This window comes from Hyperolius riggenbachi, chromosome 1 (assembly GCF_040937935.1).
Source record: "Hyperolius riggenbachi isolate aHypRig1 chromosome 1, aHypRig1.pri, whole genome shotgun sequence".
NCBI lineage: Eukaryota > Metazoa > Chordata > Amphibia > Anura > Hyperoliidae > Hyperolius > Hyperolius riggenbachi.
In genome coordinates, this window is record NC_090646.1 from 518602457 (window position 1) to 518618244 (window position 15788).

General features: G+C 42.7%; 1 protein-coding gene across 6 annotated transcripts in view; it reads left to right on the forward strand.

Moving 5' to 3' along the window:
* KDM2B (lysine demethylase 2B) overlaps positions 1–15788 on the forward strand; it is a 186526-nt gene that overhangs the window by 22311 nt on the left and 148427 nt on the right. For 5 of the 6 annotated variants that reach the window (XM_068245065.1, XM_068245075.1, XM_068245084.1 and 2 more), the window contains 3 exons: positions 1999–2045; positions 8822–9000; positions 14189–14295. In XM_068245065.1, coding sequence (XP_068101166.1) covers positions 1999–2045; positions 8822–9000; positions 14189–14295 — 333 coding nt within the window. Of the gene's footprint in view, positions 1–1998; positions 2046–8821; positions 9001–14188; positions 14296–15788 lie in introns of those variants that run through there. The other variant, XM_068245112.1, reaches the window with a different exon arrangement.

A 15788-nucleotide genomic window follows, 5' to 3' on the forward strand; every position in this document is an offset into this window, starting at 1 on the left:
GGGGAAGCGCGCGTCACCAGTGACGTGATCGCTCCCCGCACATGCCGAAAGGACGCAACGCCAATGGACGTATTGCGATCCTTTCGGCGTCCACTTTGCCGCCGCCCATCGGCTGTGGGCGGTCGGCAAGTGGTTAAAGTGATCATTAACCATCTGGTCAAAACATAATAGGGCATATTAGCAGAGGTGTACCTAGGGCATTTGACACCTGGTGCTGGGTATTATAAGACACCCCCCTCCCCTCCCCCAAAAAAAGGTAAGGAGCGAGTGCGGCATAATAAGCGTGCCATGCCCGGTAATGCCAAGTATAGGTAGCATAGTTGCCCCCAGTATATGTAGTATTGCTGCCCGTAGTATAATTACCTTAGTAGAGCTAGTATAGTTGTCCCCAGTGTAGCTAGTATAGTTGCCCCCAGTGTAGTTAGTATAGTTGCCCCAGGATGGGGAAGCAGCGCAAGAAGGAGGGACAGTAGTGGGGTGGGGGGCCAGAACCCCCTCACCTGGGACCTCTCTTTCTCTCTTTCTGCACTTTTCCCATCCAGATATACAGGTGGCAGGCAGGCACGATAGACAGGGAATACCTCACGTAACTCCTGCATTCCAGGCGCTGGAGCGCAGTGTCACCGTCGCGTGCCACAGGTCTCCGCCTTGAATGCCGCTCACTGTGCTTCTACTAATCAGGAAGCTTCGTGGGCGCCATTGAAGGCGGAAACCTTTGGCGATGATGACGCTTTGTTCCAGCGCTTGGAATGCAGAAGTCAGGTGCAGAAGGAGGTGGCCCAGGTGAGGGGAGGGGGGGGTTCTGGTCCCCCTACCCGCCACTGCCCCACCTTCTTGCGCTGCATCCCCTCCTACTCATGGACTCTGTGGGAGGCCTTTGTGCCAACCCCCTCCCTGTCAGTCACCCGGTGTGCCATGCCCCCTGGCGCCCAATGGAAGGAACTCCCCTGCATATTAGCAATAACAAAGATTTACCAGAGATTTGAGCTCCAGTTCCTGAGAGCCGAGGTCCTCTCACATTTTTGGCGCAGCTCATGGGACAGAATCGGGAAACATTTGGTTCCTCAAGTAGAACACATTTCTCTATTTCTCAGTTCTCAGTCCACCCTAAACACTGGTATGGATATGGCCCTCAAGGACTGCAGTTTAACATCTATGGTTTATACATAAGGGAGTGCCCTAGTAATGGTGCCATATACTGTAAGTCATATATATTATATATATATATATAAGCTTTAGTGTCACTTTAAGTGCATTGCAAATGATGCTGTGTGGCTAAAAGATACTTCTTATGGGCGTTGTCTGTGGCTGTACCATTTATTGCTTTTAGGCTGCTTACACACTAAGACGTTACAAGCGCACGTTAGTGCAGCCTGTAACGCTCCCCCAACGTACAGCAATGTAACACAAGTGGGCTGTTCACACTGCCTACGTTGCGTTACATGTAACGCTGCACGTTCTTCTGAAAGTGCAGCATGCAACGGCGTTACGCCGCGTTAGACTGTTTGCACATGCTCAGTCATGTTGGGGAGGAGCGCAGAGCGGCCAGGCACATGGCTAATTAATATTCACTGCACGTTGTGACATACAGTGTTTACTTCCTGGTGCTGCCGCTCTGTGCGGCGATTGGCCGGCGGGACCACGTGATGCCGCATGCGTCCAAGAGTACGCATCACGGACGCCAGAGTGAGCTGCACAACGCGGTTCACTCTGACGTCCACATCGAAGAGCACCAGGCCTTGCGTTAGGTGCATGTTATGCGACCTTAACGTAGCACCTAACGCAATGTCTTGGTGTGCAAGTAGCCTTAAGCTTTGATGGTCTCATGATGGTATTTGCTTTCAGCTGAGATTTTTATAATCTTGCTATTCGGTACAACACTTTTTATGAAGGCTTATTAATATATTGTGTTTTTTGGGCCTGTAATGCTTACAGTCTGCTATATTTGGTTGTTCTGTTGCACATATTTATGGATCAATCTTTTTTTGCTTGCTGCAGAATGCCAGACCAGGATTTTACAGTTAGGGATGTGAAACTTCTAGTAGGTAAGTGATATACAACTGTTAATTTTCTTGATGATACAGTAAACATTTTTTGCACAAAGTAGTGTAGAGGTGGCTGCAAGGGTCGCCTGTAAGAATTAGGTTGCTTAAACCGGTTCCTAACCTCATGCCGAGCATGGCAGAGGGATTAAAGGAAACCTGTAATGTGCCAAAGAAAAAAGTTTCACTTACCTGAGGCTCCTGCCAGACCCCTGCAGCCTTCTCTGAACGATCCTCTAGCTCCCCGCTGTGGCGCAGTTTTGTTACAGCCGACTTGCAAGTTGATGGCTACTGCACCTGCATGGCCCTGGCTGTGCACGTCCTCGTTCACGCTTGTCATACTGCACCTGCGCAGGATGCTCCCGGCGAGGGGAACAAGGATTCGCGTGGCCAGGGCCGTGCAGGCACAGTGGACGGCGACTTGCGGTAATGAAACTGAGCCGCAGCAGGGGACCAGAGTATCGTTCAGAGATGCCGCAGGGCAGCTGCAGGGGGCTGGTAGAAGCCCCAGGTAAGTGAATTTTTTTAATTAATTTATTTTTTGGGCACATTACAGTTTTTCTTTTAACCAGCTAACCAATCAACCAACATGAATACAATCCCAACAGTCTCTTATCCATTGAATTGGTATAGGAAAAAAGCGATATCAGATCTATCAGGACTGGCCAGAAGTTGTTGCGGGCTAAAGATGTTAAGTGTGTAAAAATGGTGGTAGACTAGTGGCGGCAGAAGAAAGGAGGGAAAAATATTACATTGTTCTATTTTGGAAGAATGTTGTCAATGTCACCCATATAGTATTTGATAAAGTTTCGAATTTCAACCTTCTTATTTATATTTCTGAAGCTAAATATGGTTTATATTCATCAGAATCTTTGAAGTACATCCAACACATCCAGATGTTGGCAAATCTTTGGTCTGTGATTCTCAGCATCTGGGCTAATTTCCTCAGCCTGCATAATGAAGTTTCTTTTCAAATCTTTCTTTATAGGTTTTTTTTTTTTTTTTTTCTCTTCCGGGTTCTGTTCTTTATCTGTTATGTGTAATGGAGCTTTTAGCAGCGTAGAGAAAATAAGCTGAGTTGTTTTGGGATTCTGTAGGTAACTAAGCAATACGCCTTGGATGGTTTATTAAGGCTGCTTTCACAGTGGGACGTTAAAGTCCCACGTTACAGCAGCCTGTAACGCAGCCCAACTCACTGCAATGAAAAATCAATGGGCTGGTTCACAGTGCACATGTTGCGTTTGAGTATAATGCTGCACGTTAAATGAAAGTGCAGCATGCTGTGCGTTATACTCGTATTTGGCTGTGTTAGACTGTTTGCACATGCTCAGTACTGTTTGTATGTTTTTTGGTTTTTTTTAAATGTGCCGCATGCGCCGTGTTCGATCCTTTTGCATCAAAAAGTATGCATCACGTACACATCAAGAGACTCATAACGCAGTGCAATGTAACATCCAACTTCAAAGCTAACATGCGTTGCGTTGGGCACGTTATGGGACCTTAACGTCGCATCAAATGCAACGTCCAAGTGTGAAAGAGCCCTTAATCAGCCCAGCAGATAATAAAATGCTGAGTATTACTTCTTATGTCATTCTCATACTGTACCATTTTGCTTTGCTGCATTAATACAACCCAAGTGCACAGGAGAACAGTAAACAACCTTAAAGAGGAGCTGTCAGCCATACTATCTCAGAAAAAAACACATATATTAGTAGATAAATACTTGCTCTACTTACGTAACATATGTATTGCACTGTCCACGTTTTGATTTTATTGATATTTTTTTTTTTACAGTAAAAAATAGCCATTTTAACGGTGGCTATTTTGAAGCCAATCCGAATATAATTTCCTCCCTTACTCTCCTTTGCCTGATTGTGTATACATTGCCTGTCCTCCACTATAGAAAGTGCTTTGTCTCAGCATCAGAAATACTGGCCACTCAGAGAGGAACAGCGGTGTGGGAAGGGGAAACGGGAGGGAAAGAGGCTTCAGCCAATCAGGCTGCATTAGTTAAGTCTGAGGGGAAAGTAGAGAAGCAAAAAAAATGACAACCCAGCATGCCATGCAACTTCCTTTGTGTGCACCAAATAAGAGTCAAGTAAACTGGGGAATGATTATTTATCAAGAAAAGTAATAGTGATTTTAACTTTTGGATTGCCTGGTTAGCATCCTTATTACTTGTTTACCAGATAAAAATAAATAATTGATTTTATGCCCGACAGTTACACTTTAAAAGTTCCTGGCTCACAGCACAGATTGATAAAAGTGAAATAGCAGTCATGTACAGTATATGAAGTGTTACTACACAAACTAGAGGAAAAATCCAGTTCATTAGTAATTATTAAATGTGAAGGTAGAGCGTTAGAGAGACGGCACATTTATTAAAAGTATTTGTATTGTTTTATACAAGAGAGCAAACAAAGAAAAGGAAATCTTAAACAAAACTGACAGTGCATACCAGTAATTCCACTTACAATCACAGCAATATAGTTAGCAGCAGCATATGAGTCAAAGTACAAAACACTGTCTTCATAACAACATGTTATACAACAACTGATTCAAACATAATTCAAAACAGTGGGATTGGTATTAAGGTTTGTAGTAACTGACTGAGAACATTGAATCCAGAGACCCCACACTTTATTGGATTTATTGTATTGAATATTTGCCAGGTTGGCTAGTAGAGCAGCGTTAACTAAATGTATCTGAAGCTTAAAAGGAGCTTCCTCTTTATTTCCTGGCTCCAATGCAATTGCCTGGTTAGCATAGAAAAAGAACAACCTCACCAATAGTTTCCTATTGTGGCTTATTGGGTTTTTTAATTTATTTTGCATAAAATATACTTCTAGAGAAAACACCTTTTAACACCCACATTTTGACAGCATATTTTTCCCATCTTGTTTGAAGTATTCTCTTACTCAAGGGAAGAGTGTGAATAGCTAACCTTTACACACCTGCCCACTATTTCTTATTGAAAGCTGGTCATTTCCTCTCCCTGCATGAGTAATCAGTTGCGCAAAGTGACTTGCAGCAAAAGGTATACATGATGGATTCGATAGGGATGATCAATGAGATGTAAATAATTTCTCCTATACATTCAAATGTCATGTAAGTTATATGCACCTTGAAATTCGATCAGAATAACTACCTGTCAATATTTATTGGTCCAAGGACAAGCTGCATACATATGAATGCAAAGATAAATTTGCATCACATTGATCATCCCTTGCGTTGGCATCAGGATTGAGGGGTTATGTTTTAAAAGGTGGTAAGTAGAAGTGTTAACTAGATGCTGGATTTCACCTCTGTCATTCTCTTGTACCATGAAAGGGGTTGGACAATGTAAACACACATAGGCCTGAAACACACTAGCAGCACTTTTCTAAGTGCTTGTGATTTTGTAAAGCTCTTGCTAATGTAATGCTATGGGCTATTTTTAGAAACGCACATCCCTCAAGTGAAATCACACACATAACATTACATTAGCAAGAGCTTTACAAATAAGAAAGGCTCAGAAAAGCACTGCTAGCGGGTCTCAAGCCTTAAATACAGTTCACATGTGTTAGTGGCTTTGCTGTGTGCTAGGTTGCTTTGTTTCTTTGACTTTAGTCTTTCATTACCTAAATTCTGTGGAACAAATTTTTCATGTTTCTGCAAAAATATCACCCTATGCATCTAGAATTGCTGGTAATTGCATAGTAGTTGCTGCAGTTTCTCTAGTAGGGGACAGAATTCAGCAGTGCAAAATAAAGGTCCCCTAGCCCAGGAGTTTGGTCGTTCTAGATAAGGCTGGGAGCACACTTGGTGGCACGATTTCTTAGGATTTTGCAGTGCTCTGCATTTTTAAGGTGTTTCCTGAATGTAATTTTTCACGGACATTTGCAATTTTTCCAGTTGTGGTGCAATGTATTTAAAGTGGACCTGAACTTAGAACTCCTCTCTGCTCTAAAAGATACTCAAAAGCATAGTAACCTTTAGGCTGGTTTCACACCAGGACGTTGCGTTTTAGGGGACGTTATGGTCGCATAACGTGCCCCTAACGCAACGCCTAGTGCTGCCTGCTTTGGACGTCGGAGTGAGCCGCGTTATGCAGCTCACTCTGGCGTCCGTGATGCGCACTCTTGGACGCATGCAGCATCACGTGGTCCAGCCGGCCAATCGCCGCACAGAGCGGCCGCTCCAGGAAGTAAACACTGCACGTCACTGAGTGCAGTGAATATTAATTAGCCATGTGCCTGGCCGCTTTCCGCTCCTCCCCAACGTTACTGAGCATGTGCAAACAGTCTAACGCGGCTCTGCCGCTTACAAAGTACTGCATGCAGTACGTTATATTATGGCGCAGCGTTACACTGTAACGCAACGTGGGCACTGTGAACAGCCCATTGATTTTTCATTGCTGTGGGGTGCGTTACAGGCTGCTCTAACGTGCGCCTGTAACGTCCCACTGTGAAACCAGCCTTAAGCAAAAAACATGTATTTGTTACAGCTGATACAAATCCTAAAATAAATTTGCAGTTTATACTTCCTGATTCATGGCAGCAGACATATTGTTTCCAGCCTGTGCTTTCAAATGGGCTTATCTGCTGTGGCAGTCATGTGACACAGGGGATCAAATTACAACTGGTGACTAGACACAAATGAGGGGGAATTAAACAGGCTTAAAGAGAATCTGTACTCTAAAATCCTTACAATAAAAAGCATACCATTCTATTCATTATGTTCTCCTGGGCCCCTGCTGCGATCCTGGCTTGTAATTGCCAGTTTTAGGCAGTGTTTACAAACAAAAGACATGCTGCTAACCAGCTTGTGATAGGCTGAGAGGAGCTCAGTCTGTGACTCACACAGAGCCTGCAGGGGGCGTGGAGAGGGTATGTATAGCTTCTATCCTATCACAAGCAGAGTAGCATATACCTGCCTGAGTGCCTGAGCCCGACAAAGCCGTCAGAGGAAAGAAGATAAGGTTATATAACAGAGATAATACAGCCACTGTGCAACTAGGAAAGTCTGCAGTAAGACAGACAACATTAGAACAGGTATAGGAACTTATAGGATAGAAGAAATAAGGCTGAACATTTTGTTACAGAGTCTCTTTAACTCTCTAAATACATTCAGGGTGCATTTATCTACATTTTCCTTTTGTCCTGAGCAAGAGTTCAGGTCCACTTTAAGTAAAAAATGTATAAGCAGAATGCCATGTGAATGAAAAACACAAGCAAACGCATACGATAATAATACGATGTGCAATGCCCGAGTGGGCCATTGTCTTCAATAGCCAGTGGAATGTTGTACGTTTTGCTGTCGCCGGTTGCAAGAAATGAATGTGAAATTACACATACTGAAAGTCTATGGGCTGCATTGCAAATCGCAGTTATCTGTGATATGCAATGTAACATTTTAAAAACTCACATGTTGGATCTTCCTACACAATGTATGTGACTTGCATGCGACGCACGCACGTAGAGTCCATAAACAGGAGGAAGCTGAGGAGAGGCTCATCTCCCATATAGCAAGGAAAATTGACATTTTCTGCTAAGCATGGGCTGCTTAGCAGAGACCCAAGAAGCTCATCTGTGCATTAGAGTTAAATTGTCACTCAGTCATCACAAAAAAAAATCTGTGTGTGCAACTTTACACCACACATGGGATCTGAATGTGCCTGGATTCATGCACACTCAATATTCTGTGGGTGGTTACATTCACAAAACCCTAGAATAATGGCTTTTGCTGCATGACAGTGCCCTCCAGTGGCATTTCAGCATAATGCTCTATATATATCAGTTGTTCAGAGCCTTTAATTGTCCTTGACATTTTCATGGGGGCTGCTTCTTCTGGAGTCATAGAAGAAGAAAAACAGAGTTCAGAATTTCACATTCCTGGGGACAGCTGTACTGCAGCAGAGCTTTAAACCTTTCTGCCTGCATCCAAAAGGAATTCATTTAAAAACCGCAAATAAGCAGTACACTAATGACTTAAACCTCTTCATAGGACTGTACATGCTGCTTAGCAGAGCGTGGAGGATGTCTGTACAGTGACCACTGGAAGACAGACATCATTTGTGTGTTCAATGGTTTAGGTCTCAATCATAAGCTGTCATAACTTCTGGCTGTATTGTGAAATATATTATCTTAATGTGCAGGGCGGAAAAGAGATCTAGGTAGTCAAAGCCTGCTCACTCACTGTTCTAGGACATCTATCACAAAAAAATTAGTAAAAAATACACTTAAATATATATTTTCCTTAGAGTAAAATGCACTATAACCCCCCCCCCCCCCCCCCCCATGTTCCTGTTATTTATAGTAGGCAAATCTGACAGGCTTTTAACTAGTCCATCTCCTCATAGCGGATTCTCAGTTATTTCTTTATTTACAAAAGCACTTACTGATCTGCAGTTGCTCAGTCCAACTAAGTAAGGAAGCTTGCTGACCTCTATATAGATTCTTTCCAAGGAGTGCTTTTGTAAATTATTAAAGGTAATGGAGACAGACTAGTCTAAAATCTATCAGATTGTTACTACAGGCTGTAAAAGACTCTGGGAGAAATAGACCCTTTTATATTTTTTTTATTTTTTTTATTATTATTTCACTATTTCGGAATCACTGTTGTTGTATAGATCTTAGAAGAAACGCTTTGTTTTTCCTTAAATGCTGCGTGTGGGGTATCGTAAGTTTCCTTCTTGTATACAAATGAAGAATGTTAAGAGAATGCACCTGCTAGTTAATGTGCTTTTAGTTGAAGCTTCAGTGCCATAGGCTAATCTTGCAGTGTCTGTTCTCCTGCAGGAAGCCGGCGTGTGGTTGATGTGATGGATGTGAACACACAGAAGGGTACAGACATGAGCATGTCACAGTTTGTTCGCTACTATGAGACACCGGATACTGAAAGGGAAAAAATGTATAATGTCATCAGCCTGGAGTTCAGCCACACCAAACTGGAGAAAGTAGTTAAGCGACCAACGGTGGTAAGAATCACCTTTTTTGTATAAAATCATTTTTCTTTACTTGACAAGAATTTTAACAGTTTGCAAATGATGCACAAAAATGGATGAAAACCTTTTGCCATGCAAACTGAAGCAGTACATGATTATAAAATGTTTTGCGTGAGATTTATGACCTAATGCTGGATTCACACTGGTCTGTTGCATAACACATGCATTTTAATGATTGTGAACTTCAATGGAGACTGGACATACATTAAAGGAAACAATTAAACAATTACCTTGCGCTGGAGGGGAATAACTGTCTGCTCAGCAGCGTGCAAGAGTGAGGGATCCCTTCAACCCTCAATTTTCAACTAAGTTACACTTCAAATTTATTCAAGCACGCGCTCTGTATAAAAGTCAAAAAACTCTTTATTAATTCAAATTCACATAGAAACCATTAGTAACGGAATTTCCTACCTTCTCTCACACTCACTTCAACCTTCATTCATCCACACCATAGAAGGGCCCTTCTATCAAATATAAAAAATTAATAATATAAAATTAATAGAAAAAGGGGGAAGATATTCTCCTATATATGCAAAAAAAATGAAGAAATCTAAAATTGTAGAACGTTCATAACTGGCAGATAAACAGGCTGTCACTTAATCCGAAATACGGACAGCACAAATGAACGGAATAACGGCCCGTTTTCACTGGATTGCTTTTCACTATTGAACAATGTCCCATATGTTCATTCCATACCTCTAATGGGTAAGGGCTGTCCGGCTTATTCACACTAAAATGCTATTCCAGTTCTTCCAAACTTTATAATTGTCAGCTTCCCCTGGACATTGGACAAATGCAGGGGATTGTTTACTCAGTCTATCCGTGCGTTTTCACTGGCGGTGCTCACAGCTGTAGATCCTGAGCTGTACGCTCTAAGGTCATGTGTGTACCGTACTCCCGCTGAGCTTCACGTATAGCCGTTACGTCACTTCCGTGTTGAAGATACTGGACTCGCCCGGCCACACTTCCGTACTACTTCCTCTCACTCTATTGATTTTCGGGTGACGTCACCACTCACGGGGTTGCTGGAACTTGGTTGCTAGGTGACTGCTGCGCGCTCCTTGCAGTACACCTATATTCCTCGCTCTCCCCCAATCTTATTAAGAGTTGTCAGGAATAAATCCTCTACGCGTTTCAGCCACTAAACGGTGGCCTTCCTCAGGAGGGGTTTCATCAGTCTGATTAATAAGATTGGGGGAGAGCGAGGAATATAGGTGTACTGCAAGGAGCGCGCAGCAGTCACCTAGCAACCAAGTTCCAGCAACCCCGTGAGTGGTGACGTCACCCGAAAATCAATAGAGTGAGAGGAAGTAGTACGGAAGTGTGGCCGGGCGAGTCCAGTATCTTCAACACGGAAGTGACGTAACGGCTATACGTGAAGCTCAGCGGGAGTACGGTACACACATGACCTTAGAGCGTACAGCTCAGGATCTACAGCTGTGAGCACCGCCAGTGAAAACGCACGGATAGACTGTGAGTAAACAATCCCCTGCATTTGTCCAATGTCCAGGGGAAGCTGACAATTATAAAGTTTGGAAGAACTGGAATAGCATTTTAGTGTGAATAAGCCGGACAGCCCTTACCCATTAGAGGTATGGAATGAACATATGGGACATTGTTCAATAGTGAAAAGCAATCCAGTGAAAACGGGCCGTTATTCCGTTCATTTGTGCTGTCCGTATTTCGGATTAAGTGACAGCCTGTTTATCTGCCAGTTATGAACGTTCTACAATTTTAGATTTCTTCATTTTTTTTGCATATATAGGAGAATATCTTCCCCCTTTTTCTATTAATTTTATATTATTAATTTTTTATATTTGATAGAAGGGCCCTTCTATGGTGTGGATGAATGAAGGTTGAAGTGAGTGTGAGAGAAGGTAGGAAATTCCGTTACTAATGGTTTCTATGTGAATTTGAATTAATAAAGAGTTTTTTGACTTTTATACAGAGCGCGTGCTTGAATAAATTTGAAGTATACATTAAAGGAAACCCGAGGTGAGAGTGATATGGAGGCAGCCATATTTATTTCCTTTTAATCAATACCAGTTTCCTGCCTGTCCTCCTGATCCTGTCTCTTAATTCATTTAGCCATAGACCCTGAAGAAGCATGCAGCAGATCAGGTTCTCTGACTCAGCTGATTCAGGCTTTACTGGATTAGTCATATGCTTGTTCCAGGGTTTTGACTCCTACTACTTACGCCAGAAGATCAACAGGGCTGCCAGGCAACTGGCATTGTTTACAAAGAAATAAATAAGACAGCCTCCATATCCCTCTCACCTGGAGTTCCCTTTAATACAAAGCGAGTTAGAATAACGCTGTTTGTTACAACGCAGAGTGAGTCGACATGTAGAATCGTGTAGAATGGAGCTGCTGACACTGGGGAAAGTGTCGTCCTAGAGTGCGAGCCTTTATTGAACAACGTGGAACCGACAAACGTGTATAGCTGACTTAGTACTAAGGACCATTGTGTGTCTGAAACATGTCGGCTATACACATTTGTCGATTCCACGTTGTTCAATAAAGGCTCGCACTCTATTGGATCATTGTGCGGAACTTTACTTCTTTCTATGGACTTTGGGATTTGAGTTATCTGGTTCCTGCACAGATTCCACACAGAGGAGGTTGAGCGGACTTCACACTGAATTATTGTTATAAAGGAACCTGCAGTATAGTTAGACATCATATCTGCCACATCAAAAATCTTGATAATGGTCTATAAATGTGGCATTAGTCTTTAGTCATAAATTGTGAAGATTGGGAGGGCATGAGGTGACTGTCAACTTTCCTTTCATAAAATAAAGCAGTAGATATGATCAGTGCTAATAGCATGTAACTTGGAAAAGAGCCTAAGTTTGTTTCATTCTTTTCAAGTTGCCTGTGCTTTGCTCACAAACCTGCTATATTTTTTATCTTGCTGATCATTTTGTGTAGAGCAGCTTCTGCTCACGCAGTAACATAATTAATTTTACTTTCAGCTGTTTGCTGGCGCTTTTATTTGTCTGCTTCAGTTTTTAGAACTTAAAATTATTTGTTTGCTGAAAGTCAAGGGTGTCAAACGCAATCACATAGGAGGACAAATTGTTTATTAAGATTTACCATTTATTGTCTAAAACTAAGTGGTGTAACTATAGCAACCATCGGGGGTCTGATTCTCCCCCTTCTGCAGAGTAGCGTAGTGAAGCGGTTTAAAGAGAATCTGTATTGTTAAAATCGCACAAAAGTAAACATACCAGTGCATTAGGGGACATCTCCTATTACCCTCTGTCACAATTTCGCCGCTCCTCGCCGCATTAAAAGTGGTTAAAAACAGTTTTAAAAAGTTTGTTTATAAACAAACAAAATGGCCACCAAAACAGGAAGTAGGTTGATGTACAGTATGTCCACACATAGAAAATACATCCATACACAAGCAGGCTGTATACAGCCTTCCTTTTGAATCTCAAGAGATCATTGTGTGTTTCTTTCCCTCTGCAGTTCTCATGCACTGAAGTTTCAGGCTGCTCGTTTCTTCCTGCAAACAGCTTTGCCCTTGTCTAATTCCTCAGTATGTGAAAGCCCAGCCAGCTCAGAGGACGATTTATCCAGCTTGTAAAAGATAAGAGAGAAGCTGCTCTAATCTAAATAATACACAGGCAGTGTGCATAGAGGGGCCTGGAAGGGGGAGTTCATAGCAGAACCACAACACTGAAGAACTTGGCAGCCTTCCAGACACAGGCCGACAAGTCTGACAGGGGAAAGATACATTGATTTATTACAGAGACAGTGATAGTATAAAGTGCTGCAGTAAGCCAGAACACATTAGAATAGCTGTTTGAACTTGTAGGATGATAAAAAACAGGATGCAATTTTTGTTACGGAGTCTCTTTAAGGCCTCTTTCACAGTGGGACGTTAAAGTCGCACGTTATAAAAATTATAACGCAGAGTAACGCACAGCAATACAAAGTCTGTGCAACATTCACAGTGCACACGTTGCGTTGTGTGTAACGTGTAGCAATATTTAGAAGGTGCTGCATGCTGTGCGTTTAGCAATAAATTTGCTGTGTTATGTGTGTTGCACATGCTCAGTAATGTTTTGTTTTTTAAATGTAACGCATGCAAAATAACGTCCAGTTTCATAACCTACATGCGCTGCGTTAGGGGCACGACTAACGTCGCACCAAATGCAACGTCCCACTGTGAAAGAGGCCTAAAGGACAACTGAAGTGAGGTATATGGAGGCTGCTGTATGCATTTCCTCGTAAACAATACCAGTTGTTTGGCAACCATGCTGATCTATTTGGCTGCAGTAGTGTCTGAATTGCACACCTGAAACAGGCATTTAGCTAATCTTGTCACATCTGGCAATAACATCAGAAACCTCTGATCTGCTGAATGCTTGTTCAGGGTCTATGGCTAAAAGTATTAGAGGCAGAGGATCATCAGGGCTGCCAGACAACTGGTATTGCTTAAAAGGAAATAAATATGGCAGCCTCAATATACCTCTCACTTCAGTTGCCCTTTAATATTTACATGCTCCAGTGCTGCTTCAGGTCTCCTCTGATCTTCCTGACAGCCACATACTCTGTGCTGCATACCTCTGTGTCCAAATGCCTATCAAGTGATTGGGAGGAGGTATGGTAGCGTAGACCATGCAAATTTTGGAAAGAACAGAAAGAGACCTGACGCAACGCTGGAACAGGTAAATATTACATTGCGCTGCTCTACAATGAGGGGGAGGTGTGTGTGTGTGTGTATGTGTGTGTTTTACCAGCCACACAAGGGAGTTTGAATCCTAAGGGGGGTGAACATGGGTTGTTGTTGGCACCCTTGTTCAAACTGACAATGTTTCACCCAGAAACGCTGTCAGCAGTGTGCTCCTCTGGATGGGAAGGCATTGTGCGGTTATGATGCTTTTACTGCTTTCAGTGATGCACATTTGAAGCTCTGGCGGGCTACATAAAATGGCAAGGAGGGCTGCACTCGTCCCACTGGCCTGGTGTTTGACTCTAGGTTTTTGTGCTGTAAGGTTTAGGTTTGCACATGGTGGTAATATGTACCCCATAGACTTATGACATTTAGCTGACATTTTATATATATGTACATATTTAAAAAAAAAAAAAGCCTGTATGCCCTTTGTGTAAAGAACTGGCGTTTAATGCACTCTCTTTACATTCATGTAGGTGGATGCTGTGGACTGGGTAGATAACATGTGGCCTCAGCACTTAAAAGAAAGACAAAAAGAAGCAACAAATGTTATATCAGAAATGAAGTATCCCAAAGTAAAAAAGTAAGTTGCCTGTTTTTTATTACTTTTAGTTTCATATTTCTTCCTCCATCCTTACCCAAGCACAAACATTGTATCATAAGTTGAAACAAATTCAATAGCCATGGTTCCATTTTTTTTCCCCAGGAGATTTTTTTTTTTTTATGTACAAAATTACTTCCCAGCACCTAATTGAACAACTAAATAAATGCTAAATGTTAAATATTACGTTTTTACTTTTGTTGAATAATTTCTTCCTAGCTGAGGCTTTTTTTGTCAGTAAGAAAGCATCTCCTGTAAGAAAACATGGAAAAAGTTTTTAGTGAATCTACCCCACTGGCCTTTAATCAATAAACTGGGGTAAACCAAATAGTGTGTGTAAAGTAATGTATGTAAACTGTAATGATCGGTGTCAGCACACAGAGAGAATCTGATTATTGGTGATCTGCAGTATCACCAAGAATACAGATATATACCTGATTATTAATGATCTGCAGAATCACCAATAATACAGATATAGTACTAACCTCTGGACACCTCTAATAAAGTATATAGTGAGTGTTTGGTGTAACAGTATGACTTTGAGTAACCCACCTGAAGAGCAGGTGGCCCTAGGCAGTACAGGAAGTATTGCTATAGAGAGTACAGAAACCTTCCAGCCGCCTGAGACTCTCCAAGGGGTGGAGTTAGGCTGAAGGTAGGAAGGACCAGAGAGTGAGTGACACCTGGAGGTGGATGTCACTGACAGATCTGGAGACTATCTCTTAAGTGGAGAGAGATAGCTCTTGAGGTCGGGCAAGCCAGGTCAGCAACACACGGACAGACAAAGTACAAAAGACAGAAGGCTGATTCGGTATCCAGGGCAGGCAGGGTTTGGCAACGGTATATCAGATATGTGTGGTACCGAATCAGAAAGCAGAGGGATAGTCAGGAAAGCAACAGGTCATAACAAACATCAAACAATGCCTAGTCTTGGGTGTGAGGTCCATGGTCTCTACACCCTGGAACTAGTCTGATGTATAACAGAATAATAACACAAGTTCCCTAGTCTTGGGTGTGAGGTCCGTGGTCTCTACACCCTGGAACTAGTCTAAAGTATAACAGAATAATAACACAAGTAATCTGGCTCAGTGTGAATTCCCAGGTCCTCCTGGTTCAAACACACTGTAGGATCTGACTAAAGTTTGAGTGCTTCCACGTAGTGATCGCAACGGCAGACCACCAGCAACTGGCTAGCAAGCTGTACATATAGTTGCAGGACTCTGCCGCCCCGCCCAAGCCACTCAGCCAATCAGGAATCCAGCAGGGATCAGCTAATCGTCCTGATCAGCTGATACATCTCCTGTTGGTGTAAAGGTCCTGACTTCTGGCGCGCGCGCGCGTAGCTCTCCATCATTCTGTGTGAACTAACAGACCCAGCCACACCAGACGCACGCTGCAGCGCGCAAACCGCCGCGTTGGACGCGGAAACAGCCGCCTTGCTGCCAGTACATGCGGCGGCTTTTCCGCGATCTCTT